Source organism: Physeter macrocephalus, chromosome 9, assembly GCF_002837175.3.
Source record: "Physeter macrocephalus isolate SW-GA chromosome 9, ASM283717v5, whole genome shotgun sequence".
Classification (NCBI taxonomy): domain Eukaryota; kingdom Metazoa; phylum Chordata; class Mammalia; order Artiodactyla; family Physeteridae; genus Physeter; species Physeter macrocephalus.
Genome location: NC_041222.1, coordinates 98617885 through 98645252, shown reverse-complemented (window position 1 = coordinate 98645252; position 27368 = coordinate 98617885). Strand labels below are relative to the sequence as shown.

General features: G+C 44.6%; 1 protein-coding gene across 3 annotated transcripts in view; it reads left to right on the top strand.

Moving 5' to 3' along the window:
- The window catches only part of INTS9 (integrator complex subunit 9), a 112421-nt gene extending 85779 nt beyond the window's left edge, over positions 1-26642 (top strand). For 2 of the 3 annotated variants that reach the window (XM_007115107.3, XM_007115108.4), the window contains 7 exons: positions 2022-2082; positions 5285-5456; positions 8349-8473; positions 10495-10662; positions 22611-22709; positions 23425-23562; positions 25441-26146. In XM_007115107.3, coding sequence (XP_007115169.1) covers positions 2022-2082; positions 5285-5456; positions 8349-8473; positions 10495-10662; positions 22611-22709; positions 23425-23562; positions 25441-25617 — 940 coding nt within the window. In that variant the 3' untranslated portion in view covers positions 25618-26146. Of the gene's footprint in view, positions 1-2021; positions 2083-5284; positions 5457-8348; positions 8474-10494; positions 10663-22610; positions 22710-23424; positions 23563-25401; positions 26147-26434 lie in introns of those variants that run through there. The other variant, XM_028494225.1, reaches the window with a different exon arrangement.
- The last annotated feature ends 726 nt before the right edge of the window (positions 26643-27368 follow it).

The following is a 27368-nucleotide window of genomic DNA, read 5'->3' as shown; positions in this document are numbered from 1 at the left end:
CATTTATATGTAGTATAATTTACTTAACTATTGTCTGAAGGGGTGGACAGGCTTTTCCCAGTTTTTTTCCTTGTAGTGATAAATTTTCAATTAATATCATTCTGTGTATATATGACTACATCTTTTGCTTTGGGTTAGTTACTAAAAATAAGATTACTGGAACAAAGGGTATAAATAGCTTTTAATGTTCATTATACAAATCTAAACTGCTTTCCAGAAAAATTATGTCTTCTGTAAATTGTTCCTTTTTTGCCCATTTACTTATCAGAGGTGTTGTACTTTTATCTATTTATTTGAACTCTATATATGTATTAAAGATCCTAACACTTTGTTATATCTGCAGACATTGTTTCCCATTGTGATACTTTTCTTCAATTTCGTTCTTTGATTTTGTTTTTTGAATAATAACTTGTTACTTCAGTAAATAATTTTAGGCACAGAAAAGTTGCAGAGATAGTACAGAAACTCCCATATACCTTCCACTCAGTTTTCCCCCAATGTTAACATCTTACATGGCCATGCGTTCTGTACCCAAACTAAGAAATTAACATGAGCACTCTATTATTGACTGAACTCCAGTCTTTATTCAAATTGCACCAGTTTTTTCACTAATGCTTGTTTCCTATTCCAGGATCCAATCCAGGGTACCACATTGCATTTAGCTCTTTGATTTTTTTGACAGAAGTATTTTAGTTTTATAGCTTTATGTATTGATGCTAAGTGATATAGCATATTATCCTTTGCAACAATCGAAATTAAACTTTTAAACTAAGAACTTTTGTCTCTCCTCCTGAGTTTGAAATAAAGACAGTACTATTGTCTGTTTAGATATTATTAATAAGTAACCCTTCAAAAGTATCTTGTTTCCATATGTACAACTTCTTCCCAAAAGGATATAATGTTTTTGAAATCGAGTTAAACTAAAGAAGGAAAAATTAGATAATTGTATTAATGAAGTTCAAACAAAATCCAAGCCCCAGAGTTCTGAATTATTCTGCCAAAAGTAACATCTATTAGAATTGTTGAAATGCTTTAGTTCTGTTTTGGTAGAATTCTTAGAAGCAGGCTTTAACAAACATAATCACTACATATATTTTTTCCAACTTTAAAATGTCAGAGCTACAGAACACCCACATACTTTGATTTAACAACTGTTAACCTTTTGCCATATTTGCTTTTCCAGAAATCTCCATATTTTAAATGTCATATCTGGCTAGGGAAAAACACAGACTACCTAAAACATTCACGGTGTCTAGATTAAGATAGAGTTACTGGAGAGATTTATTATTCTCCGGTTTGAGTTACCAGTTCTACTATTAATGAAATGGTGCATGTATAAAATAGAAAAGCTATGTCTCAAAAAAAAAAAAAGTGTATCACTTTCTCCTCAAAATTGATCACAACTAGGGAATTCCTTGGAAGTCCAGTGATTAGGACTCTGTGCTTCCACAGCAGGGGGCACAGGTTCAATCCCTGGTTGGGGAAACTCAGATCCTGCAAGCTGCGAGGTACAGCCAAAAAAAAAAAAAAAAAAAATTTTTTTTTTTTTTTTGGATCACAACTAAATGCAATACGGTATCTTAGATTAGATCCTGGAACAGAAAAAAAACATTAGTGGAACAATCGGTGAAAGTTCAGTAAAGTCTAGAGTTTAGTTAACTATAAAGTACTAATGTTTATTTCTTAGTTTAACAAACATAGTGGGATACCAGCTAAAAGGTACATGGGAACTCTGTACCGTCTTTGCAACTTTTCTGTAAATCTAAAAGTACTTCAAGATAAGAAGCTTATTTTTTAAGAAAAAAATGTATTGAGGAATTTCAAAGGTTAAAACTCTGCTCACAAGTGACTTATGTCCTGATTATGCTGTAAATGCTGGTGTTTTATTCACAGTGAGATACACTGACAGGAAAATTTCAAATAAACTTCGGTATTAAGTGTTTGCGCTGCTACCACTAGGTGGCAACAAATACCACTGTAGCCCTTGCCTAACCTGCTGATCTGTTTTTCCTCCTCAAAAGGCTTTGTCACAACAAACAGACTAAGGTGTATCTCCCAGAACCGCCTTTTCCTCATGCAGAGGTAAGAAAATGGAATCACTGGGTCAGAGCAAGAACAAAATGTAGATAAATAGATATGGGTGGATATAGCAGGTCATTAAATTTTAAAAATCCGAAAGTAATTTGATATAGCCCTTTGTTTCCCTTGTAAGATGGCAGTGAAGTACTCTGACTCAAGATTCGTTACTTTCTCTTCTTATTAACACATTATATTACCAGTATGTTATTCAGTTAATAGCCTACCTCTGTTTCATTGACCGAGGGAGGAATTTTATTCTACTAACTTTTTTGCATAAATGATTTACTTATTGCCAAAGTCTTCTTTTTATTTGGTTATGTCTGTCATTGGTATAAATTTTTAATGATGAAAATAAGAACATTTCAGTTTAGAAAACAGAAAAATTCCCCCTTCCTCACAGAACCAGTGAGTGATTTTATATGGCTGTGTGTGCCCAATTTTGTTTCTACTGCTTTTTTTTTCACCCAGTGGTGGGTGTATCATGGACATTTATCTGTGTGCCTCACTGTTATTATCGCTACCTAATATTCCATAGCATATCATATGAACATACTGTAGTGTACTTAAGCATTCCCTTCCTATTGGACAATAGCGTTACTCCCAGTTTTTTGTTACGTTTTTTAAAAAGGATGTGTAAATTGGTATAACCACTCTAGGAAACTGACAGTAAAGTTGAACCTAGGACTGTGACATCCTCTGTGCCTCAGCAGTTTCGTTCCCAAAGTCTGTACTGAACAGAAATGCAGGTGTGTCACCCAGAGATCTGCACACAAATCTTCATAGCCCTCTTGGTAATAGTGCTGAAATATGTACCCAAATGTCCATCAACGGGTGAATGAATTTTGTGGTATATTCACACCTTACATCAAAGAGGATGAAGGGACTCCGATTATATGCAACAATGTAGATAAATTTCACAAACATAATGTTAGTGAATGAAGCCAGATATAAAAGAGTAGATATGGTGTGATTTTATTTATATAAAAGTTCAAACACACAGAAAACTCATCTGTGATATTAAAAGCCAGAAGAATGGGTATCCTGGAGGTAGCAGTGGGGGCAGGAAGGGGACAAAGGGGGATTTCTGAGGAGCTGGTAATGCTGTTTATTGATGTGCATATGGGAACGTGGGAGTTTTCAGTTTGTAAAAATTCCATCAAGTTAGGGATGTCTGTGCAGGTACTTATGCATAGGGATTTTGTTGTCTTATTTGCTATGTAGTTAACTATTCGGCTCAAGAAAATTGCAACAGTTGTCCTGCTGATTATTTTAAATCTGACTACTGTTTTCCTACTCCAAAGGACAGGTCTTTCATGAACGAGAATGTCAAGTGGAAGGTTTTGAGGAAGTTATTTGCAGTCCTCATACTCTCTTACAGCAGCCAAGATTTTTGCAAGCTCTGTCATTACTACAGTGAAATTCAGGCTAGATATCTCGTGTCAGAAAATTAAGTGTAGCAAAATGTACTTTGTGGTGGGCTTTACCACTGAAAGTCTATTTGCCTCTTCCCTAATAACAATTAGCGTTTCTTCAGAACTTGTTCTCTAAGGGTGTTACCATGTTCTTACCCACAAGTATGTCATGGATGACCTTTGTCCCATTTACAGTTAAGAATGTGAAAAGACCATAGCTGCATGATCAGGATTCCTGAAATGCACTTGTCAATATTAGGGCATGATGGAGTTGATAATTGGTATTATGTGACCAGTGCCAATGAGAAAATACAGTTCTGCCCTTAGTACTGATAAAAAAAATTGCTTTAAAAAAAATTGCTTTACAGAATTCCTACCCTACAGCTTCATTGCCTGTACAGTTTGGACCTTAAATCAGCACAAAGGTAATTCTGGATGGTCAAAAAGGTAGTAAGTCTGCTGGAAAAGTAGATCTGATTGGCAAAAAAAAAAAAATCTCAGTTTGCCTTAAAAGTGACTTAATTTATGTGCAAAGACCTGCCGCTCTTCTTAGAATCCCATTCATCTCCTTGACACCTATGGATCCAGTAGAACTAGTCCTTTAGTCAGCCATTCACCTGTTGAACTGGGACAAGTGATGATTTTGGCCAGATGGGTTATACAAAGAATGTCAGTTTTATTTGTATATAACTTGGAAGGGAAGTGGGGATGCAGTGATTGTTGCATCTTTACTGTTCATATCCTGTTCAGGCATGTGACTCCTAATTAAGGTCTCCGGGTAGTCTTGCTAATGAAAGCAGTCTCTCTGAATTAAAGATTAAATCTTCAAGATGAAGAGAGGCAGCTTCCATTTGTGGGCGGCCCCATTCTGGCCGCATCCTCACCTTTGGGGTGACTACATTGGGTTGGAGTTGTTGGCTGGGCTCCCTTCTTAGGCGTTATGGGTGGCTACAGGATTGAGCTGGGTCACAGACCAATTCTTTACCCGTCAGACAGCATCTCGGGGCACTACTAGTTGATATTGAGGGTCTCTGAAGTATGGGTGGTTGCCATCTTTTTGGTGCTAGAGTGGGGCAGCGGGGGCAGGGCTGAGGCAGCAGGAAGAACTTCTGAGCAGTGCCACAAGATGCCATCTGTGGTTGTAACTGTATATGGCGCTGCCTCGGGTCGGGCCTGGCGTTAGGAGAGTAGTTCCCGGTGTTGTGCTAGGAAGAAGACCTTTTTGGTTCAAAACATTCACTTTTGAGACAGGTTTGAGACTGTGCGTGGCCTGCTTCTTACTATAGCTCTCTGTCGTGAGGACATCACATCTCCCACACCGCTGAAAGCCAGTTTGTTCTTGTGTTTATTAAGTCTCCTGCCCCTCGCCACAGTAACTTAACACAGCTGTACCGTCTCAAGAGGCAGTCCTGTGCTGGTGAACAATTTTTCTTGTGTGAAGTGTTTATTGTTGACAGAACTCGGTGATGCACAGAGTTTGGGAACTTGTACTTCAAGCAGTAACTAATGTCGGGGACTTCGGGGCCTGGAGCCTGGAGTGTCAGGAAGCTGTAAAGGAGGGGTTAGACAGAGTCAGGCCGTAACAACCTGAAGAGAAGTTTCCATTAAGTTCGGTAATTTTACGCAAAGGTCCCATCTTTTGAGAAAGTCACATTATAGGTAAAAAATTTGGATCTTTGGCTAATATTAATAGCATTACCTTGTATTTTTAATTTGTTCACTCTCCCATGCTGTGGTGCTTCCTTCCTGGGTAGGCTAACATCTCTTCATGTGCTTTTGATAACGTATTCTAGCTCATTCAGACCAACAAGCTGAAGCACTACCCCAGCATCCATGGAGACTTCAGCAACGACTTCAGACAGCCGTGTGTGGTTTTCACTGGACACCCTTCCCTCCGATTTGGGGACGTGGTCCATTTCATGGAGCTCTGGGGAAAATCTAGTCTCAACACTGTCATATTCACAGGTAAATAAACCAACAAAACAAAACCCTGCCCTTCCCACTGTGACCATCCCTGCATACCTGGTAGGATGTATCTACCAGGTAGAGACGCTAGGAAGAATTTGACAGTAAGGTATAAATATGATCCCTATTCTGTTGTAAATACCAAAGGATAAAGCAACTGGAAGGGAAAGGGTAAGAACAAAGCAAAAATGTCCTGTTAGATCACTGTGCACTGGACAGAGCTTTCATATCTGTTTTTGTAGGTTTTCCCCGAGACAGATTTCTGGTCTAGAACTACTTTTGATAGGATTTTGTAAGCTGTTCAAGAACTGCAGGAATTCTAATAATCAGTCTTGCTTTACCCTTTAGGACTTACTTACGGAGATGGAGCTTTCTCCTTTGGTTATAGTTTACTCTGGCTTGCCGTTTTTCTTGTGGAGACCAACCCCTCAGAATAAAACTAATCCTTAAATGAGGGCAAGTTAGGGGTTTTACTTAATCACTATCTTATTTTATCAATTCACGGTCTTCAGACAGCATTGGGATTTGAAGATCTCAGGGCAATGAAGTAACAAAACCTTGACCTGAAAGCTGGTCCGAGTGAGTGTAACCTCAGCCGGGTTACTCACGGCTCTGAGCCTCACTTTCCCCTGTAAGATGGGGTTGTTGGTCGCTCATCCTCAGGCAGCTCCGCGCGTTTAGTGACGTGTTATAAGAAAGCACGCCTTATAGTGCCTGGCACAGAAGCCTGTTGAGAAAGTACCAGTTGCCTTCTTATAGTTCCCTAACTACCTTTAAGATGTGAGCCATGGAGGGGAGTCTGGTTATGCCCAAAGCTTTGGGGTCAGGGACGCTTGGGCCCTTCCTGTGCTCAGCCTGTTGTGAGGACCAACCAGAGGCCACCAGGCACGCACCAGTAATGGAACAGAGTTGGGGTGCTGACTCCTTGCAGTGAGGGGGTACCGCCATGGGGAGGCAGGAGGCATCGCCGGCCACGTTCAGAAGAACCTACGGGCCTTGGCTTAGGTGATTTTGGAGGTGGGTTCATTGTTCTGGTTTGGGTGCCATCAGGAAGCAGTAGTTCTCTGGTTGGGTATCTTAGTGATTCTTGTCTAGAAGGTGAGAAGAATGGAGCCAGGAGAGGGCAGTGTTTGCTTGTTTGGTGGTTTGGACGGCGCTGTGGTCTTGTGTTCAGGCATGATTAGGGAGGGTCTTGTTTTTGTCTTGATCCATCATGGTCACTGCGTGGCCTTTTCTCATGTCAGCGTCATGTGAGGTGGTTTACGTCCAGTAGGCGGGTGCCACCGCGGCCTGGCCGTGAGTGCCAGGGGCGCTCAGAGGAGCAGCCGTCGGGCGCTGCTGTTCTCCCTCGCAGACCCCCTTTCAGCCACAGGCAGAGGAAGTCAGGCCCTAAGATGCTGATTCACGCTACCCAGAGCCTCACCATTGCCAAGTTCTGCTAAGCAGGAAGTCATCCAGAGAACGCTCTCTGTAGTGGGACTGAGGGGGTCTCTCCTGTTCTTTCTGAGGAGATGTTGGTTCTGATGTGACAGTGGGTACAGTATTACAGAGACACAGAAGAGGCGTTGCTATACTGCAAACGTCCCTCCAGCCAGCTAAGAAGAAAGCAAGGGCTACGTGATTGTCCATGGCATTCATTACCAGACATTCATCTGGGTAAGGAGTATACATTTAAACCGGTGTGTTGCACTTCCAGAGCACAAGTTGTGTCGTTGACAATGTCTGCAAGGTTTTGGGCCACCTTATCTGTTTGTATTATGACTGTGGGAGTTGTAGCTCACACAGTATCCATACAGAGAGAGGTGTTTATCCCCCAGGCAGCCGTGCTGGCCTCATTTGGGTGCTTTCTGGGTTCTTCTTGGGTAGACAGGATCCACTGCAGGGGAGGTCATTTAAAAAATCTGGAAGTTCTCTGAGTTGCCCTGAGGTCACCGGGTCAGTTCCTGGGAGTGGTGTGTGGAAAGCTGGGGCCGTAGGAAGTGGCATCCTCGCAGGGCACAGACTGTGTCAGGAACCTGCGTGTTGTTTTTCACACCAGGAGTGAGCCGGTGCTTTTGGCCTGAGGTGGGCGGCTTCCTCCAGCACAGCAAACAGTCCCCGCCGGGCCGGCCGTGGTGAGCGGCTCTGCAGAGAACAAACCAGCCAGAGTGGCAAGGACGGTTCCCAGGCGCTGCACTGGCTCTGCTGATGGGGCATCGCAGCCTCAGCACAAGCATTTTGTTGACATGGGGTCAGGATCCTTCTTTTTTTTTCTTCTGGGTACATCCTGTCAAGTAGGAGGCATGTGGTCTGTCTCCTACCTGGCGGTGATCTTTGAGCGCTCCGTTTGAGTGGCCTGTGCCGGATTTCTCCACTGTGAAGTCACTGCTCTGTGTCCATCAGTATCTTGTGGGGGACACTTCGAGCCTATGTACTTATCCTGGTCTTCCCCAGATGTTTATCTAATTTTTTTTTTAAGCATCTGTTGATGATTCTGGTCCAAATAAGTTATTACCGTGATGGTTGCCAAAGGTGAATTTTTTTTTCAATTTCATCGCTTCTTTGACATTTATTAGCTGGCACTTTGTGGTGAAGCAGAGCTTTCCTCTCTCCCCCATTTACTTACTTATCCCCTCGTTTGTCTCATCTCTCTCCCCATCTGTGTTGCAAACCTGGAGCGTGCGTGCACCCCTCCAAGTCCACACCCACCCTGCAGCGTCCGGGCCGGCCTCCCCCTCTCCTTCTCTGTAAGTCACTCCTCTCTCCCGTGATGGGGAATCTGGCTCCTGTAACCTTCAGTGCCTTTCCTGTCATGCTGCCCGTCTGCTGGGCCTCGGCCATGCCAGCTGCTTCCTCACTGGGCCGTTCCTCCGTTGCCTGCAATTTAAATTTTCTTTCCTGTGCTCCCCTTAGAACCCGACTTCTCATACCTGGAAGCACTGGCTCCCTACCAGCCCTTGGCCATGAAATGCATATACTGCCCCATTGATACGAGACTGAATTTCATCCAAGTGTCAAAGCTGCTCAAAGAAGTGCAGGTAATGGGGAAACTGTGCTGGCAGCCCCTGCGGTCCTGGCATCTCTGTGCGGATCGTGTCTGCGGTGTGAGGGCCAGGATGTCCAGCTGCACTGCTTGTCTTCCTCACCCGTCCTCGGTCTGCAGAGTGCTCAGCCCGGTACCCTCCAGACTCCAAACCAGTGGGCTTTACACCCTGAAAGAAGTTTCTCCTCTAAAGAAATCAAAAGTGGGAGGAAAAGAAAGTGTGAACAGTGTCTTATTTTTGATGAGGACCATTTGTGTCCAGTTAAAAAGCAAATTGCCCCCTCCCACCACCAAAAAAAAATCATTCTAGAAACATACTCGTCAAACTGAAAGACAGCTGAACTGAAACATATATTGGGCCCTTGTTGCACATGTGGGTTAGTACCGCAGTGTTATGCTTTTGTTAGTGGATTGTTTTGGTTTGGTGGTTGTCCCTTTTTTGTTTGTTTGTTTCATTTTGCATCTGCCTTAGAGAAAGGGAAGGAGTAGTTGGGGTAAAGCATGGGCGAAAGGAACACTGTTGGCCCAGAAGGAGAACGGGGAGGAAAAACTCACCACACTTATCACTTGGGTGGCCCATGTTTCGGGGTTGGAGGGGTGGTGGCAGTTGGTGAGGAAGACAGCTCAGAACAGGCGAGAGGAAGGTTTCTGATGTCCCATCACCTCGGTGTGCCCGGGACCTTACGTGAGCCCCCGGGGTGCCCTGGACCCTAGTCGCTGAGCGAGGTGTGGTTGGCTCCCTACGTTTCTCGGCCTGAGCTGGGAGATCACTTTCCTCCTCTTCACAGAACCCCTGACCTCAGGAGGAGAGGCGCTAACAGGAAACTCTAAGGAAGGGTAGCAGGAAACAGAGAAAGCTGGAGGCCTCCAGAGTGCAGGGGTAACAGCTGACGGTGACCCCGAGCTTGCTGGGCCTTTCTCTAGACATGGTTGGAGCAGTTAAGCCACTTCCGATTTCCGTGAGCGATTTGATACACCACTGTGTGCCTGTCAACTTGCTGGAAGAAACAGTTAAGAGCCTGTTGTTTTCACTCCTGAGTAATGTCACCCTCTGCCCCTGAACCACGGCAGACTCCCCAGCCCCTCGGTGGTGTGTGAATACGGGAAACAGGAGGCCGCCTGGTCTCCACTGCAGGGGAGGAGAACCTGGGGAGAGTCCTCAGGCAGTGACTATGGAGTCGACTGGCTTTGAGACAGTTATAAGATGCTAACCAGGCAGAAAGGAGGGCGAAAGGCAGTCTGAAAAGGAGGAGAGGTGTCAGTCCTAAAGGACAAGTGCGGTTTGAAACTCAACCCGTCAGGTCTGTTGGAAGCCTTGTTCTTCCGGGAACTTGAGGCTCGGTCCAGACTCCTCAGTAAAGGCAGTGACAATGCCTTGACTCTCTGGGTGCCACGTTCGGTTGGCATTTGGGTGCTATTTGGCCAAAGTAAACATTGGCTTACTAATTGGTTTTCTCTCAAGATAATAAAAAGAGACATTTGTTAAAAAAAAAAAAAATTCTATCTGATTCAGTGTGTCCTACACAACTGAGGATAAGGCCTGACCATTGCCCACTGCCTAGTACCAGTAGACCTGCAGATCCAGACCAGAAATCCAAACTAGCACAAAAAGTCACAGTTCTTGCTAATCAGCCAGTAGCAGTACCAAGTCGATGATGGTAAGTGACGAGAAGACTGCCCTCAAGGGGCTCGGAGGCCATTTGAGGGTAGACCCTTGGATGTCACCATCATTTAAATATAATGGAAAAATAAATGCAAACCAAGGCAGTAAATCCCTTGCTCATCGACTTGGCCGGCAGATCGGGGCTTTTCCCTGAAATTTTTGTTCTTCTTTCCCCCTGCTTCCCTCACTGGTTACTTGGGTTTGACGGGATGAGAATTCGAAACGGCCAAGTGGTGAGCCTGAGCACCGCAAAGGGAGGGTGAGCTCAGGACGCGGCCTCTCCTGCCTCACGGCCTCCTCTTGTTTCCTCCTCCTTCTCCCCCGACGCTGCCCTTGTCCCGCTGGTTCCTCAGCCGCTCCACGTGGTCTGTCCTGAGCAGTACGCCCAGCCGCCGCCGGCTCAGTCCCACCGGATGGACCTGATGATCGACTGCCAGCCACCCGCCATGTCCTATCGGCGCGCCGAGGTCCTCGCCCTGCCCTTCAAGCGTCGGTATGAGAAGATAGAAATCATGCCGGAGGTGAGCTCTGCTGCTTCCCAGGGTCACGCCCGGGTTTTCCACTTGAGTCTGCAGAAGACCGTCCCAGCGGTGGCTTTCTTTGGGGTTTGTATCACACGTGGATGAACCAAAGCACATCGACCCTCAAGCAAGTAACTGGGAAGAGAGGTGGGATTTTCAGAACCTCCTCATTTTCCCAGTAATGAAGTAACAGCTGTCAACATCAGGCCTGCTGGAGCACCGCTTATTTTAAAGCTTAATGTGTGTGGGAGGCCAGGGCACAGGCCATAGCGTGGAGAACAGGTAAGCCAGTGTCAGCTCTGTCCTTCACCACCTGAGGGTGTGGGTTTCCTCGTCCTTCCTGGACCCCATTTATGAGTGAGAGCCAAGTTTCACCGAGTTCAGAGATAGATGGAGGAGATGAGAGTAACCAAAAAGTAAGGAATGTAAACTTTGATTACTATTTGCATGCATTTTAGTATAACTTAAAGATTTTATTCTACTGAAGTCTACATATTTTTTAGTTCTATGATATCTGAGCTTGTTTTAATAGGGAGAAAAGGTAAAAAGCATGTCGTGCATGTGGGACAGCTGAGGCGGGTTGCGCCTGAGTGACAGGTGTGGAGAGGGGGAAGCATGTGGCCCAGCGGCCGCAGTGACGGTGTGCCGAGCTCTGAGGACACTGCTTTTGGCTTCCTGTTGCCTCTGGAGATGCTTGAACATGTCTTTAGCAAACAGGAAAAACAAGTAGGAAAACTTAAAAACAGTGTCCCCAGATTCTCTCTGGAGCTCAGAAGAGTAGCCAGATCTTGGACTTTGAAGGCTAAGCCCCTGAATGTTGCCCATTTCCAAGACCCTAACAAAGGCTGGTGGTGGAACAAGGCCAGGTGCCATCAATGGGGACCCAGTGTCCAGTACATTCAGTCCTTTCCACAGTTAACCTGAGTTGTTATTTTTTAAGAGCAATAGACAGGGGCTTCCCTGGTGGCACAGTGCTTAAGAATCTGCCTGCCAATGCAGGGGACATGGGTTTGAGCCCTGGTCCAGGAAGATCCCACATGCCGCAGAGCGGCTAAGCCCATGGGCCACAACTGCTGAGCCTGCGTGCCACAACTACTGAAGCCCACACGCCTAGAGCCCATGCTCTACAACAAGAGAAGCCACCACAATGAGAAGCCCGCACACCGCAACGAAGAGTAGCCCCCGCTCGCCGCAACTAGAGAAAGCCCACGCACAGCAACGAAGACCCAGTGCAGCCAAAAATAAATAAATAAATTTTTTTTTTCTTTAATAGAGCAATAAACAAAGGAGATCCAAACAAATTTCCGTAACTAATTTAGATAAAATTGATTCGGCAAGATAAAACTAGCAAGACTTGTTTGCTAGATAAAACTAGCAAGTGGTCGTGTTTTTCACTAAGACACATAGAAGTAGATGATCGTTCACAGTTCACATCCATTTTCATTTCACTCTTGGTTCCTGGGGAGGGAGCCGTCACAGCACGTGTCCCCTCAGCAGACAGCATGTGGCCGGATCGAGGGGGCAGAAGAGCTGCCTGTGAGCCCAGGCTGGAGAGATGAAGTGGGGAAAGTTATAAAGGTGATTTTTTTTTTAAAGGGGCAGTTTATCGCTTATTGGTAAGCAATAAACCAGTGGAGAAATATGTATGGTTCCTCAGGTTGACTGCTTTGAGTGTCATTGGGATGTTTGTGGTCTGCTAGTTCTTTAAAAGGAAAATAGCCATTTTTCATTGGAGCTTGTGGGAGCAGCGGCTCACACTGACTTGCATTTCTCTCTGATAACAGCTCCTTCACAAGAGAGGTGGCCAGGGCTACCTGTGTCAGGAGCTTCCTTGCGGCCTTAGTGCACCTGACAGCGAGCACGGAGCTGGCCTCTCCTCTGCTCTTCCCTTTGAGGCCACATCCTACCGAGACCCAAGAGAATGAAGAAAGTTCTTTCAGCTCTGAATTCCAGGTTCTCCTTTCTCCATATTTCATTGGCCCAGCCCTTTGGCTCCGCCATTTAATTGTAATGCAAATAATGTGTTTATTGAGCTGTCACTATGGGCCAGGATCTGTCCTCAGCACTTTCCATGGACGGTCTCACCCATCTTATGAGATAGGTACACTTACTCAATTAGACCTGGTCTTTTCCATCCCTGAGGAAACCTAGGTGATCACCAATATGTGCCCTTTGTGTCCCAAAGGTCATTCCTAAGATATGTCACAGATTTTGTCCTGTGAGAGTAGAGCCCCCAGTTGATCTGTGCTGCTGCGGCGATGGGGCACCCAGCCCATGGCCTTCCTGTGGGGATCGCAGTGCGGGGTTCCGTGTAATCCGTCACCAGCCGCAGCCCTGGGGACTCATTAGAAATGCAGGTTCTCCAGCCCCACCTCAGACCTGCTGAATCGACACTCCAGGGTGAGGCCCAGCAGTCTGGGTTTCAGCCAGCCCTCCCCGTGAGCGGATGCTCGCTAAAATTTGAGGACCGCTGGTGTAAGAGACCTATTTCATATGTGCCAGTTTTCAATACAAAAGGCAAAAAGAAGGGAGAATGTTGAGTTTTTAAAGACAAAAACAAAATTACTAGCCATCTACAAAGAAACAGTCTTACTAATAAGCTTCTGGCATTTCCCATGCCCAAGTTTATCCTCACCGTGATTAAACAGTCCACGTTAAGCTTGTCTGTTCCCATTTTAAATTACCAAAATAAAAGATAAATCTACCTCTTTTATGCCTTCTGACACTGAGCCAGAGAAGGAAGGGATTGGCTTTGGGGAGTGCACAGCACGCAGTTCTGTCTTTCGTGAAGCTCCTCCCTCAAGTCTAATGGGAGTAGACCGGCAGCCTTGACCCTGAGACCTGCCCCACGCCCACCTGTGTGTCACTGCCGGTCTCTGGGGGACCACCTCCGTCTTCCTGCAGGTCGGCCAGAGCTCTTTTTGACCAGCTGGCCTCCTGAAGCCTCCTGTTAGAACGTTGAAATAATTGCTCTTTGCTTTAGACTTCCAGTTGCCTAACCCATCAGGTTAATATGGCCTGTGTTAGAATTTTTTGTTTCGTTTTAGTAGTTTTGCGTTGATGATGGATTTTTTTTTCTCTTTTTTTTTTTTTTTTTTGGTTGGGAGGGAGAGATGAAAGCAAGTTCCCCTCCAAAAAGGGGCCAAGTTTTTGTTTTGTGGTTTGTAGCAAAGAAGTGGCACTAACCATCCCCACTTCTAGTTATTTTGGTTGTTTAATGTGTTTTTATGATTGTGCTTTTCATTTTCTCTGCATTTTGCTCATCTCAAAGTGAAAGGCTCTGACCCAGTGTCTTTGCGTTATTTTTTTTTTTTTTTTTTTTTTTTTTGTGGTATGCGGGCCTCCCTCTGTTGTGGCCTCTCCCGTTGCGGAGCACAGGCTCCGGACGCGCAGGCTCAGCGGCCATGGCTCACGGGCCCAGCCCCTCCGCGGCATGTGGGATCTTCCCAGACCGGGGCGCGAACCCGGTTCCCCTGCATCGGCAGGCGGACGCGCAACCACTGCGCCACCAGGGAAGCCCTTTGCGTTATTTTTGTCTGGTATTTACCTTCTGGCCACGGTCTTACTTACAGTGGCTGGGCTTGAAGGCTTAGGGTTAGATTCCAGTACTCTAAGCCAGCAGTCCTCAAACTTTCTGGTCTCAAGACTTCTTAAAAATTAGAACCCCAGGGCTTCCCTGGTGGCGCAGTGGTTGAGAGTCCGCCTGCCGATGCAGGGGACACGGGTTCGTGCCCCTGTCCGGGAAGATCCCACATGCCGCAGAGCCGCTAGGCCCGTGAGCCATGGCCGCTGAGCCTGTGAGTCTGGAGCCTGTGCTCCGCAACGGGAGAGGCCACAACAGTGAGAGGCCCATGTACTGCAAAAAAAAAAAAAAAAAAAATTAGAACCCCAGAGAGCTTTTGTGTATGTGGGTTATATCTTGATATTTGCTATAATAGAAGTTAAAACTAAGACATTTTAAAAATATTTAATTCTTAAATGAATAATTAATGAATTATTAAATAAAAATAATATAAACCCATTAGACATTAACATAACTAAAAGATTTTTTTTTAATTTTCATTTATTTTTGGCTGCATCGGGTCTTCATTGCTGCGCACAGGCTTTCTCTATAGTGGCGGAGAGCGGGGGGTACTCTTCGTTGCAGTGCATGGGCTTCTCATTGCGTTGCCTTCTCTTTGTTGTGAAGCACGGGCTCTGGATGCATGGGCTTCAGTAGTTGCAGCACGTGGGCTCAGTAGTTGTGGCTCGCAGGCTTAGTTGCTCTACGGCATGTGGGATCTTCCCAGATCAGGGACCAAACCCGTGTCCCCTGCATTGGCAGGCTGATTCTTAACTACTGAGCTGCCAAGGAAGTCCCTAAAAGGTCTTTTTTGGAAAATGTTTCAAAAAAAAAAAGATAGAAGAAGGGCATTGTTTTATGTTTGCAAATCTCTTTAACGTCTGCCTGTTGAAGATGGCTGGATTCTCCTGTCCCCTTTTGCTTTCAGTCTGTTGTGATATACATGTCATTTAGCCTCTAGAAAATTCTAGTGAACCCTTGTGAGAGAATGAGAGTGAAAAGGCAAAACCTCTTATTATTAATGACAATCATATTGACCTCGATGCTGCAAAAGAGCCTCCGGAGCCACAGCGGTCTCTGCCACCACCTGAGAAGCAGTGCTCTGGATGGTCTTCTTTTGTTTTTAAGGCCCCTCAGGCTTCTCAAGCTTTTATGTTTATGACTCTGTCGTAAGATTCATTTTTCAATAAAAATAAGCTTGTTCATTCTAGAAAACTTGGAAAATAAGGGGGATAAAAAGGATAAAGACAAAAAAAATCAGTCCTAATCCCAATACCAGACGTAATTACTGTCCAACTTTTTTTGTATTTGCTTTGTGTGTTCACTCTGTGTGTGTGTGTGTGTTTGAATTATACCTCGTATAATATCTTTGTAAAGTAACAGTGTATTGTCATTAAAGATATTTCAAAAGCATCTTAGGTATATAATGGTCTATCATAAATGCATTGTAATTTAACTGTTCCTTTACTGGTGGACATTTATTATTTCTGCTTTTTCAAACTATAAATAATACTTTCAGAAACATTCTTTTACATAAATCTTTGTATGTGGAATGTAGATATAGAACTAAAAGTATCATTTGGTTTTGCCTGGGAAATGCATGTGGGACATGAAGGGGTTAAAATCTGCTGCTGTTCTTTAGGTTTTGCTACTACTAATGGATGCTTGTTTCTCCCCCAAATGAAAGTGTGTCCTCTGCAGCTTCCTTGTAAATCCTCCCTCTTTGTCCCTGTAGGTGCAAAGTGGGAGAGCTGACGTCAGTCCTGATGGGCGTGCGCTAATAGAAAAATTCTATTTCTGGGGTGGCAGGTGGATGCATCCTCCTTCCCAGAGGTGTCTGGCTGGGTCGTCTTGTGGGCTCTAGGTAGACTTCCCTTGTGGCAGAGCTGCCACTTCAGAGAGTCTTCTTGGAGAGAGAATTTATTCCTGGGGCTGCCCAGGGAGAGTCTCTCACCTGCTTGGTTCCCACAGTGCTATCTGCAAACCTCCCAAGCCAATTCTGTGGCTTTAAAGTTCTGCCAGACAACCTAACCTTTGATCCTTTGATGGGAACAATACAGTGTAGGAAGGAAAAGAATACTTATGGATGGGCATTGTCAGGAGCTCAGAGCACACACGCGTCTCCGTGGGAACATTTCACACTGGTTTCATATGTTTTCTCTTTTTATCCCTTTCTTTTTTTTTTTTTTAAATTGAAGTATAATTGACCTACTGCTGTGTTAGTTCCTGGTGCACAACATAGTGATTTAATATTTCTGTACATTACAAAATGATCACCACACTAAGTCTAGTTACCATCTGTTACCATGTGAATTTATTATAATATTCCTGACTATATTTCCTGTAATGTACATTTCATCCCTGTGAATCAATCTCTCTTACCTATTTCACTCATCCCCTCACACACACACACGTACATGTACACACCACATCTTCTTTATCCATTCATCTGTCAGTGGACACTTAGGTTGCTTCCGTATCTTGGCTATTGTAAATACTGCTACAGTGAACATCGGGGTGCATGTATCTTTTCAAATTAGTGTTTTGTTTTCTTTGGGTAAATACCCAGAAGTGGAATTGCCGGATCATATGGTAGTTCTATTTTTAATTTTTCGAGGAAGCTCCACACTGTTTTCCATAGGAGCTACACTAATTTACAATCCCACCAATAGTGCACAAGTGTTCCCTTTTCTCTACATCCTTGCCAACACTTGTTATTTGTTGTGTTTTTGATAATAGCTGTTCTGACAGGTATGAGGTGATACCTCATTATGGTTTCAATTTCCACTTGCCTGATGATTAGTGATGTTGAGCATCTTTTCATGTGTCTGTTGGCTATCTGTATGTCGTCTTTGGGAAATGCCTATTCAGGTCTTCTGCCAATTTTTCAGTCAGGTTGTTCGGGGTTTTTTAATGTTGAATTATATGAGTTCTTTGTATAGTTGGGGTATTAACCCTATCTGATATATTGTTTACAAATATCTTCTCCCATTCAGTAGGCAGCCTTTTTGTATTGTTGATAGTATCCTTCACTGTGCAAAAGCTTTTTGTTTGATGTTGTTACATTTGTTTATTTTTGCTTTTGAATCCCTTGTCTGAGGAGACATCCAAAAAAAAAAAAATTGATAAAAGACTGCCATCAAAGAGCATATTGCCTATGTTTTCTTCTAGGAGTTTTGTGGTTTAAGGTCTTAGATTTAAGTCTAATCTATTTTGAGTTTATTTTTAATATGGTATGAGACATGAGACTTTTGCATGTGGTTGTTCAGTTTTCCCAATAACATTTATTGAAGAGGCTGTCTTTTCCCCATTGTATATTCTTGCCTCCTTTATCATAGAGTAAATGACCATATAAGCATGTGTTTATTTCTGGGCTCTCTATTCTGTTCCATTAACCTATATGTCTGTTTTTGTGCCAGTGCCATTTTGTTTTAATTACTGTAGCTTTGTAGTATAGTTGAAACTCAGGGAGTGTGATACCTCGGGCTTTGTTCTTCTTTCTCAAGATTGTTTTGGCTATTTGGTGTTTTTTCTGTTTCCATATAAATTTTAGAATTATTTGTTCTAGTTCTGTAAAAAATGCTATTGGTATTTTTATAGAGTTTGCCATTGAATCTATAGATTGCCTTGGGAAGTATGGTTATTTTAACAATATTCTTCCAATCCATGAGCACAGTATATTTTTCCATTTGTTTCTGTTGTTATCAGTTTCTTTCATCATCAGTGTCTTAGAATTTTCCAAGTATAGGTCTTTTACCTCCTTGGTTAGATTTATTCCATGGTGTTTTATTCTTTTTGATGCAGTTGTAAATGAGATTGTTTTCCTAATTCCTCTTTCATATAGTTTGTTGATAGTGTATGGAAATGCAGCAGATTTCTGTATAGTGATTTTGTATCCTGCAACCTTACTGAATTCATTTATTAGTTCTAATAGTTTGGTTGTGTCTTTAAGATTTTCTATATATAGTATCATGTCATCTGCCAACAGTGACGGTTTTACTTCTTCCTTTCCAATTTGGATTCCTTTTATTTTTTTTTCTTTTTTGATTGCTGTGGCTAGGACTTCCAGTAATATGTTGAATAACAGTGTCGAGAGTGGGCATCCTTGTATTGTTCCTTATCCTAGAGGAAATGCTTTCAGCTTTTCACCATTGAGTATGATGTTAGCTGTGTGCTTGTCATATATGGCACATATATGTGCCCTATATTTAGTATGTTCCCTCTATACCCACTTTCTTAAGAGTTTTTTATCATGATTGGATGTTGAATTTGGTCAGAAGCTTTTTCTGAGTCTATTAAGATGATCATGTGATTTTTATTCTTCTGCTTGTTAATGTGGTGTATCATGTTGACTGTTTCGTGAATATTTAACCATTCTTGTGTCCCTGGGCTAAATCCCACTTGATCGTGGTATATGATCCTTTTAATGTATTGTTGAATTCGGTTTGCTGATATTTTGTTGAGACTTTTTTCATTTATGTTCATCAGTGATATTGGCCTGAGATTTTCTTTTTTGTGTGCTTTGTCTGGTTTGGGTATCAGGGTGATGCTGGCCTTGTAGAATGAGTTTGGAGGCATTCCTTCCTCTTCAGTTTTTTGGAATAGTTTGAGAAGAATAAGTGTTAACTCTGATTTAAATTTTTGGTAGAATTCGCCAGCGAAGCCAGCTGGTTCTGGACTTTTGTTTGTTATTACTGATTCAGTTTCATTACTGGTAATCGGTCTGTTCATATTTTCTATTTCTTCCTGATTTAGTCTTAGGAGATTGTACATTTCTAGCAGTCTATCCATTTTATTGGCCTGTAATTGTTCATAGTAATCTCATGATCCTTTGTGTTTCTGTGGTGTCAGTTTTAACTTCCCCTCTTTCATTTCTGGTTTTGTTTGGTCCCTCTCTCTCTTTTCTTGATGATTCTGACTAAAGGTATATCAATTTTGTTTTTCTTTTCAAAGAAGTAGCTCTTAGTTTCATTGCTTTAGAATTTCTTCTGCTAACTTTGGTTGTTTTTTCTTTTTCTAGTTCCTGTAGGGATAAGATTAGCTTGTTTGAGATTTTTCTTGTTTCCTGAGGTAGGCTTGTTTCACTGTAATAAGCTTCCCTCTTAGAAATGCCTTTGCTGCTTCCCATAGATTTTGAATCGTTGTGTTTACATTTTTATTTGTCTCCAGGTATTTTTGAAATTCTTCTTTGGTTTCTTCATTGATGCACTGGTTGTTGAGGAGCATATTGCTTAGCCTCCCTGTGTTTTGTGTTTTTTGAAGTTTTTTTCATGTAGTTGATTTCTAGCTTCATAGTGTGGTTGGAAAAGATGCTTGATATGATTTCAGTCTTCTTAAATCTACTGAGACTTGTTTAGTGGCCTAGCATGTGATCTATCATGGAGAATGTTCCATGTGCACTTGAAAAGAATGTATATTCTGCTGCTTTTGGCTGGAATGTTTTATTTATTTATATATATATATATATATATATATATATACATATATATATCTCATTTGGTCTAATGTGTTATTGTGTATATATATATATATCATTTGGTCTAATGTGTTATTGATTTTATGTCTAGATGATCTATTCAGTGATGTGAGTGCGGTGTTAAAAGTCTCTTAATATTATTGTATTGCTTTCGGTTTCTCCCTTTAAGTCCATTAATGTTTGCTTTATAGATCTTGGTGGTTCTGTGTTAGGTGCATATACATTTATGTTACATCTTCTTGCTGGACTGACCTGTTTTATCATTATGTAATGCCCTTCTTTTATTACAGTCTTTGTTTTAAAGTCTATTTTGTCTGAGTATAGTTTTTCTTTTCATAGAATATCTCTTTCCATCCCTTCACCTTCAGTCTGTGTCTGTCCTTATTTCTGAAATGAGTCTCTTGTAGGCCACATGTAGATGGGTGTTATTTTTTTAATCCATTCAGTATTCTTTGTCTTTTGAGTGGCAAATTCAGCCCATTTACATTTAAAATCATTATTTTATAGGTATGTACTTACTGCCATTTTCTTAATTATTTTCTGGTTGCTTTTGTAGTACTTTTGGAAAAGTTAGCTAATAGTCTTATGGGAGTTCCTTTGTATGTAACTAGTTGCTTTTCCCTTGCTGCTTTTAAGATTCTTCATCTTTAATTTTTGCCATTTCAATTACAATATGTCTTGGTGTGGACCTCTTTGGGTTCATCTTATTTGGGACTCTCTGGGCCTGCATGTCTGTTTCGTTTCCCAGGTTAAGGAAGTTTTCAGTTATTATCTCTTCAAACAGTTCTCTGCCCCTTTCTCTATTCTCCTTTTAAGTTCCCTATTATGTAAATGTTAGTGCACTTGATATTGTCCCAGAAGTCTCTTAAACGGTTTTCTTTTTTCTGTTTAGCTTGGGTGATTTCTACTACTCTGTCTTCTAGTGTGCTGATCTGTTCCTTTGTGTCAACTAATCTACTCTTGATTCCTTCCAGTGTATTTTTTGTTTCAATTACTGTGTTCTTCAGCTCTGGTTCTTTATATTTTCTAATGCTTTATGAAAAACTTCTAACGCCTCACTGTGTTCATCCATTCTTCTTCCAAGTTCATTGAGCATCTTTATGATCATTACCTTGAACTTAGCAGGTCGATTGCCTGTCTCCCCTTTGCTCAGTTCTTCTGGGGTTTTATCTTATTCCTTTGTTTGTAACATATTCCTCAGTCTCCTCATTTTGCCTAATTCTGTTTTTCTTTCTGTGTGTTAGGTAGGTTGGTTACATTTCCCAATCTTGGAGATTTGGACTTTTGTAGGAGACGTCCTATGGGGCCCAGCACACACCCCTCTGGTCACCAGATATATGCTCTAGGGTCACCCCCTTTGAGGGCTGTATGGGCCCTTCCATTGTGATAGAGCTGACTACCACAGGAACACTGGTAGGTGGGGCCGCCAGGTCACCTACCCAAGTGTGTGGGTCTTGACTCTACCGTGTCTCTGCCCCACTCCTTCTCATTGTGACTCCTTCATATCTTTAGTTGTGGAAGATTATTTTCTGCTAGTCTTCCGATCATTCTCATCTATGGTTGCTATATCTACTGTTGTAATTGTGGAGTGCCCATGGAGGAGGTGAGCTCAGGGTCCTCCTACTCTGCCATCTTGGCCACCCCCCAACCCCCCATTTTTTGGTTCATGAAATAGTCCTCACATCCATTTGCCAGTCATTTCAAATATCCTCGCCTGCTCCCTCTGCCCATTTGATACTGATCTTCATGTTTACATAAATGGCATCTTGCATATTTGTTTTTTTTATAAAGGAGGCTTGGATAGGTTGAGGTCTGCATGCGTTTAAGAACAGTAGTCAACTAAACTTGAGTGTTAGGGCCTCTCATAAGATCACACGTCACTGCTGGTGGCTGGGTCAGGGGACTCTGAAGTTGCAGAAGAGAACGGGTACACATCAGACTCTGGTGTTAGAAAAAGAGATGGCCCACAGGTAAAAGCTGTGTACTTCACCTTCGGGATAAGTCAGATTCCCAGGAATTAGACAGCTCACTCTGTCCAAATGCTGCTGTCCCTACCCTTCCTGCCTGTCACTAGTCCCCTGGAGAGGTGACAAGGATGAGGCAGAGGCTGGCATGGGAAGTCGGCACTTGGTGTATATTTTGAGTAAGGAGAAACTGTGTGTGTGTGTGTGTGTGTGTGTGTGTGTGTGTGTGTGTGTACACAAGAGTGTTAGGAGACCTGCAAGCTGGATAGAGGTTGTGCCAGGTCACACAGTGAGCTCTTGGCGGGGTGTTGGCATTTCATGATGTGGCAGCTGACGAATGAAAGGGGCAGCAGAGGGGGCAGCACCCAGGTCCCAGCATGTGGTGGCACACGCCTGTGCTGGGTGACTCTGGAGTCAGCGCAAAAGACATTGTACCTCAGAGCACTGGGTCGGCTAGTTCTCTTCCTCTTCTCAGCCCGCTTACCCGCTGCCACCACCCCCTTTTCCTCTGTCTGCTCTTCTCTCACCTCCTTTCTTCATCGCAGTTGATTGTGTGTGTGTGTGTGTGTGTGTGTGTGTGTGTGTGTGTGATGTATTTTTGATTTTAAATGATTTAAGTTTTTTACTTCTTAAAGTTATTTGGTCATTTTAGACTGCACTGATGTAAATAAAAATTCAAAAGAAAACGAATAATGGTGTTCACCAAAGGCTGTTTGGACATTTGACGTCTGGTACCGTGCCACCAGACTGGCAGGGGCACATGGTGCTGCGGGCCTGCTGGCCAGGGTGACCCTGACCCTGGGCATCACCATCCAATCCTGAGCCATGCAGGGGGTGGCACTGCCACCCAGTGTGGCCTTTTAGCCCCTGCCTCTGCACAGCACGGTGGCAGCACCCTCGTCCCCCCAGTTTACAGGGAGCCTGACTGAAACCCGTTTGCTCCCAGCTCGCGGACTCGCTGGTACCCATGGAGATCAAGCCTGGCGTTTCCTTGGCAACCGTCTCGGCCGTGCTGCACACTAAAGATAACAAGCACGTTCTCCAGGTATTGCCGGGGAGGGCGAGGGCCCTGAAATACAGCGGACCTGCGGGAAGAACCCCGTGCAGGTGGGGGCCCTCCCCCCGGCGCCTCCCGCCTCACTTCATGGCACGTGTGCGCCTTGGGGGCAGCTCTTTGGGCCCTTGTCTTCACCGCCCTGAGAAAACCCCCCTTCAGGGTTGGACTGTGTCACTCTTGTTCCTCTGCATCATGTGCCCATAGCGGCCACTTAAAGTGCGCTGGACCCCGGGCCAGGGCCTTACCGGCCGTTGTCTTATTTAATCCTCACAAAGTTCTCTTTACTATCAATCACTGTCTTAGAGGCAGTCTCTTTGCCCTTCATTTTCTTGACAGAAGGACTGTAGCCAGTCAGTGTCACCCCACAGCCAGTGTTTTCAGGGCTGCTGCCCCACCTGCTGCCCCTTCATAACCGACACGGGTTATGAAGACCTTATGCAGACAGCACTGAATTCAGTCAACTGAAAATTAAGAATAGATGTTGACAAAAGGAAGATATCTTTGCCGAATAAGGTGTCGATTCTATGCGGATAGTTGGCTTTAGCTCGTGTGCATTATGTGGAAATCCAGCTGGAGCCCCAGCTGATGGTGACCCTGAACGCAGGCCCAGGGCCCTTCCAGGAAGCGGGTCCCGCGGGCCGGGTAGCTTCACTCGGGCTCCCGGGTGACTTCTTGACGAGATCCCTGTTTTCCTCCCGCCCAGCCCCCTCCCAGGCCCGCCCAGCCCACAGGCGGCAAGAAGAGAAAGCGGGCCAGTGACGACATTCCAGACTGCAAGGTTTTGAAGCCTCTGCTGAGCGGCTCCATCCCCGTGGAGCAGTTCGTGCAGACGCTGGAGAAGGTGAGCGGATGGGTTGCGCCCTCCGAGGCACCGCCGTCCTGCTCTGCCCACGGCGGCCCCGCTCCCGGGAGCGCGGCTGTTCGCTGTGTGCGCTGCTGGCCCTGCAGCATCTGCTTGCTCCTCGGTCACAGCGGGGGCAGAACCAGGCGAGAGCCGTGGAGACTTAGAGGAGAGCGGGCCCCCCTTCCCCCCAGCACCAGGCTGCCCCCCACCCCCACTTCTCACGGGAACCAGACCGAGGAGGGGCCTTTCTTTCTTCGAGGACGTAGCTGTGACAGATGGGGCAGGGGGACGGCCAGGAGAAAGAAGGGTCTGCCCCCTCTGGAGCCCCACCTTCCTACGAGAAGACCCCTTGCCGTCAGAGCTAGCATGGCCCGGTCAGAGGAGGTGCGAGACTGGGGGCACAGGGGTCGCTGATGCCAGGTCCCCAGGGACTCAGGAAGCAGGGCCAGCGATTCCCAGACCGGGTGGGAGGAGAGAGAAGCAGGCAGTCACTGTGGAGGACGGCGGCCCCTGCACTGGCTCAGCAGCCATCCGGCCCTTGTCCCTGCTGGCTGCTCCCCGCGAGGCACAGATTTCATGACTACAAGTAAAAAGAAAAAAGTTTAACCTGAAAAGATTTTGTAATTCTGGCTTTAGTCACAGGACTTCAGAGATCCCCGTTTTGGCATCAGAATTATAGAATCCTTGATAGAAAAGAGGAGGAATTGGCTAAAGATGATATTATTCGTGTTGCTTCTTGCAAGAAGAACTGCAACTATAGTAGATCATTACAGGAAAAGAGACTTTCTTCTGTTAAACTAGTTACTGCCTTTTGTCCAAACTAAGTAACTCAGTCACTGGGTTCTTTCAAATCTTAAAAGCTTTCTCTTTATTGGGAATTGTTTTCTTCAGTAGTTCTTTAATTTTCCCTGAAGGGAGGGCTTTCCCCGAGTTGTGTGGCCTTCCTGGCCCCTAGTGACATGGGGACACCCCGTGGGAATTACCCCAGGGAGCCCCATGTGCCGTGATCACGCCAGTACCAGCTTCCTCCCGACCGTGCTGCGCCCCCGGCCCTGCTGACAGGACTCACGCTTGACTTGTTTCTTAAAATCTTGAAACAACTTGCTTTCCCAGAAAGACCTTGTTTAGCTCTGCCTGGGCACCCGGGAGTTGACCCCTAGGCCCCGACCCTAGCTACTCCCCCAACCACTTCTGCCCCCGCTCCTCTGCAGGAGGGATATCCGTGGCCGCCCCGAACTACACGTGAGATTTCCAGAGCCAAGTGTGGAGCATGTCCCTAGGTCACGTTCATTACCTAGCCTGTGTCCTTTTTAGGCAAATTAGTCCTCTTTCCACTTCTTTTCTTTCTCAACTTGACATCTGATGGGTAAGAAAATTCTGAGTTAGCACTGGAGGTGGCCCCGGAGAAGTGTTTGACATGCTGCCTTATCTGTCTTCTCCTTTGGGAGGGATCTGCCACATCAAAAGGTCAGTGGTATCTTGCTGTGAAGAATGGCAGTTTCCTGGGACAGGATGGAGTTTTACCAGGGACCACAGGCGTGGTATGGAGGCTGGTATGGAACAGCCTGGCATCCCAGGCTCTTGAACTCAGGTGCTTAGATGTGCTCCTCAGATAAAAGCTTAAGCAGGTTGTAGGAATTCTGCTGTGTTTTGCGTGAGATTTTGCATGTTTAGGGGCTTCGGTTTGAATTCTGTTGCTGTAGGTAGGGCCTGTGATTAGTCTGTAGAATTGTACTGAGTGTCCAAGATGCCAGTTTCTAGGATGTTCAGTTTAGCCAGTTCTAGGAAGTGTGATTTTAGAACTCTCAGTTGCTGAAATATCCTCCGGCTTTTCAGAGCACCCACCATCCTCCTGTCCCTTTTCTTTTGGAGCAGCATGGCTTCAGCGATATTAAGGTGGAAGACACAGCCAAGGGCCATATCGTCCTGCTACAGGAAGCTGAGACGCTCATCCAGATCGAGGAAGATTCGACCCATATCATCTGCGACAATGACGAGATGCTCAGGGTACGGCTGCGGGACCTTGTCCTCAAATTCCTACAGAAGTTCTGAGTGGAACACGAAAGCCATCTCCACTTCCCTGACACCCTGCTGCAGTCCTTCACGGAGGCTGCCCAGCACCCAGCGGAGGAAGGCCATGCAGCCTGGCAGGTCTCTGTGGTGGTGGTCTCTGGCTTGAGTGACATTCTCAGGAGTTATGGCCAGACTCTCCCGGTCTGGCTTCTTAGCACTGTTTCAGGCAAGAGCTTTCCCTTTAACCTTCAGGCTCATCTTCTTCCCAGTCCTGCCTCTCTCGGGTAGCCAGGCAGGTGAGGCAACAAGCCGAGGAGAAGGCTGAGAGCTACAGCAGCTTTCCAGGAGGTTAATAGTGGAAGGAGAGGTAAAAAGATGAGGACTTGTGACCTGTTTTTCATGGTTTCACAGGCCTCGGGCAGGGGAACTAGTCTTTGAGTTTGTTTTATTGTCTACAGTGCTGTACCTAATAAGAAATATGATCCCCAAAATTAGCAAAATGAACCCATCTATCTGTATTTTACAATGTGAGCTCGTTTTGTTAATAAAACTTTTATTTTTTATAGAAGTAGCTGTGTTCTGTTGAACCTACAATTTATACAGCCATTTAGTATCTGAAATGAAATATGAAAATATAGAGAACTGAACGTAGAAAACACCACAGCAAATTTTAGTTTGGTGTGTGCATTAGTATATTTCTTATATTGTACGAACGGGTGCTTAACTTCATCTGAGCTGTGTCAGTATGAGAAACACCAGCACAGAGCGCTGACACCAACCTTGACCTTCTGGGGAAGGGCCTGAACCAGCATCTCAGGCCCTACTCAGCCTCCGCTCACCACTGCCTCTCCCACAGACGATCAGGATTCTCCACATTCTGCTGAGCAGTAAACTCAAGACGCCTGTTTGTTTGAAATAATGGAATTGCTTAAAACAGGTATTTACATCAACTCTGAGATAGCATCGGTTGTAACACACATGCCAATTTTGCAAGTATTAAAATGTGGGGAGTAGCATACAAGTCTTAGAAGTGGCCAGCAGTGGAAGTAGACGCTTACCATCTTTTCAGACCAGTTGAAATTCAGTCGGAAGTCAGTCCAACCTGGCCAGCAGCAAAGCATCACAAAGGGCTTTAGTGACCCAAGAACTATAACACTATAGAGCTACTTCCTCAGGTTTCATGGAGAGTTGGCTGTCAGTTCTGTCTCTGGAATGGACATGTCAGTGGGAAGCAGTTCTTCATGAGAGGAGGAAAAAGGCAACTTCATTTTTGCCATCTCCAACTTTGCCAGCCTTGGGCCCAGGAATGCTTCAACCGGTCTCGTTTCCCAATGTGCAGATCATTCTAATCGAGGGGCCTCGGGTGTGTCTACAGAATAAACTGCGGGAGAGGATTAACATTACAAGAGACGGACGTGCCATGGTTATGAAAATTTAGTTTTGTTTTTAGTAGGAGAATTGTAAATATGCAGCACATGTAGGCATACTTCCTAATAAAACTTGAGAGAAATCAGTTTTTTAAAGTTTTCTTAACATCTTGAAAAATGCAAAAGCAGTATGAGATAGGAAGAAAAATCAAAATGGTTATTTTACTTAAATGTTCCAACAATGATACGTCCAGGAATGACTTGGATTTGTCCAAGTTGGATTTCTGTTAAGGGCTTGATTAATCCCAGGGGATCAATGAGAGGTGCTTGAGAGGTGGTTACTAAAGAGGCACACAGTCCATAAACTGATGTGCAGGAAATAAGAAATTATGACAGTTTTAATTGTCGTTACCACCTACTTCA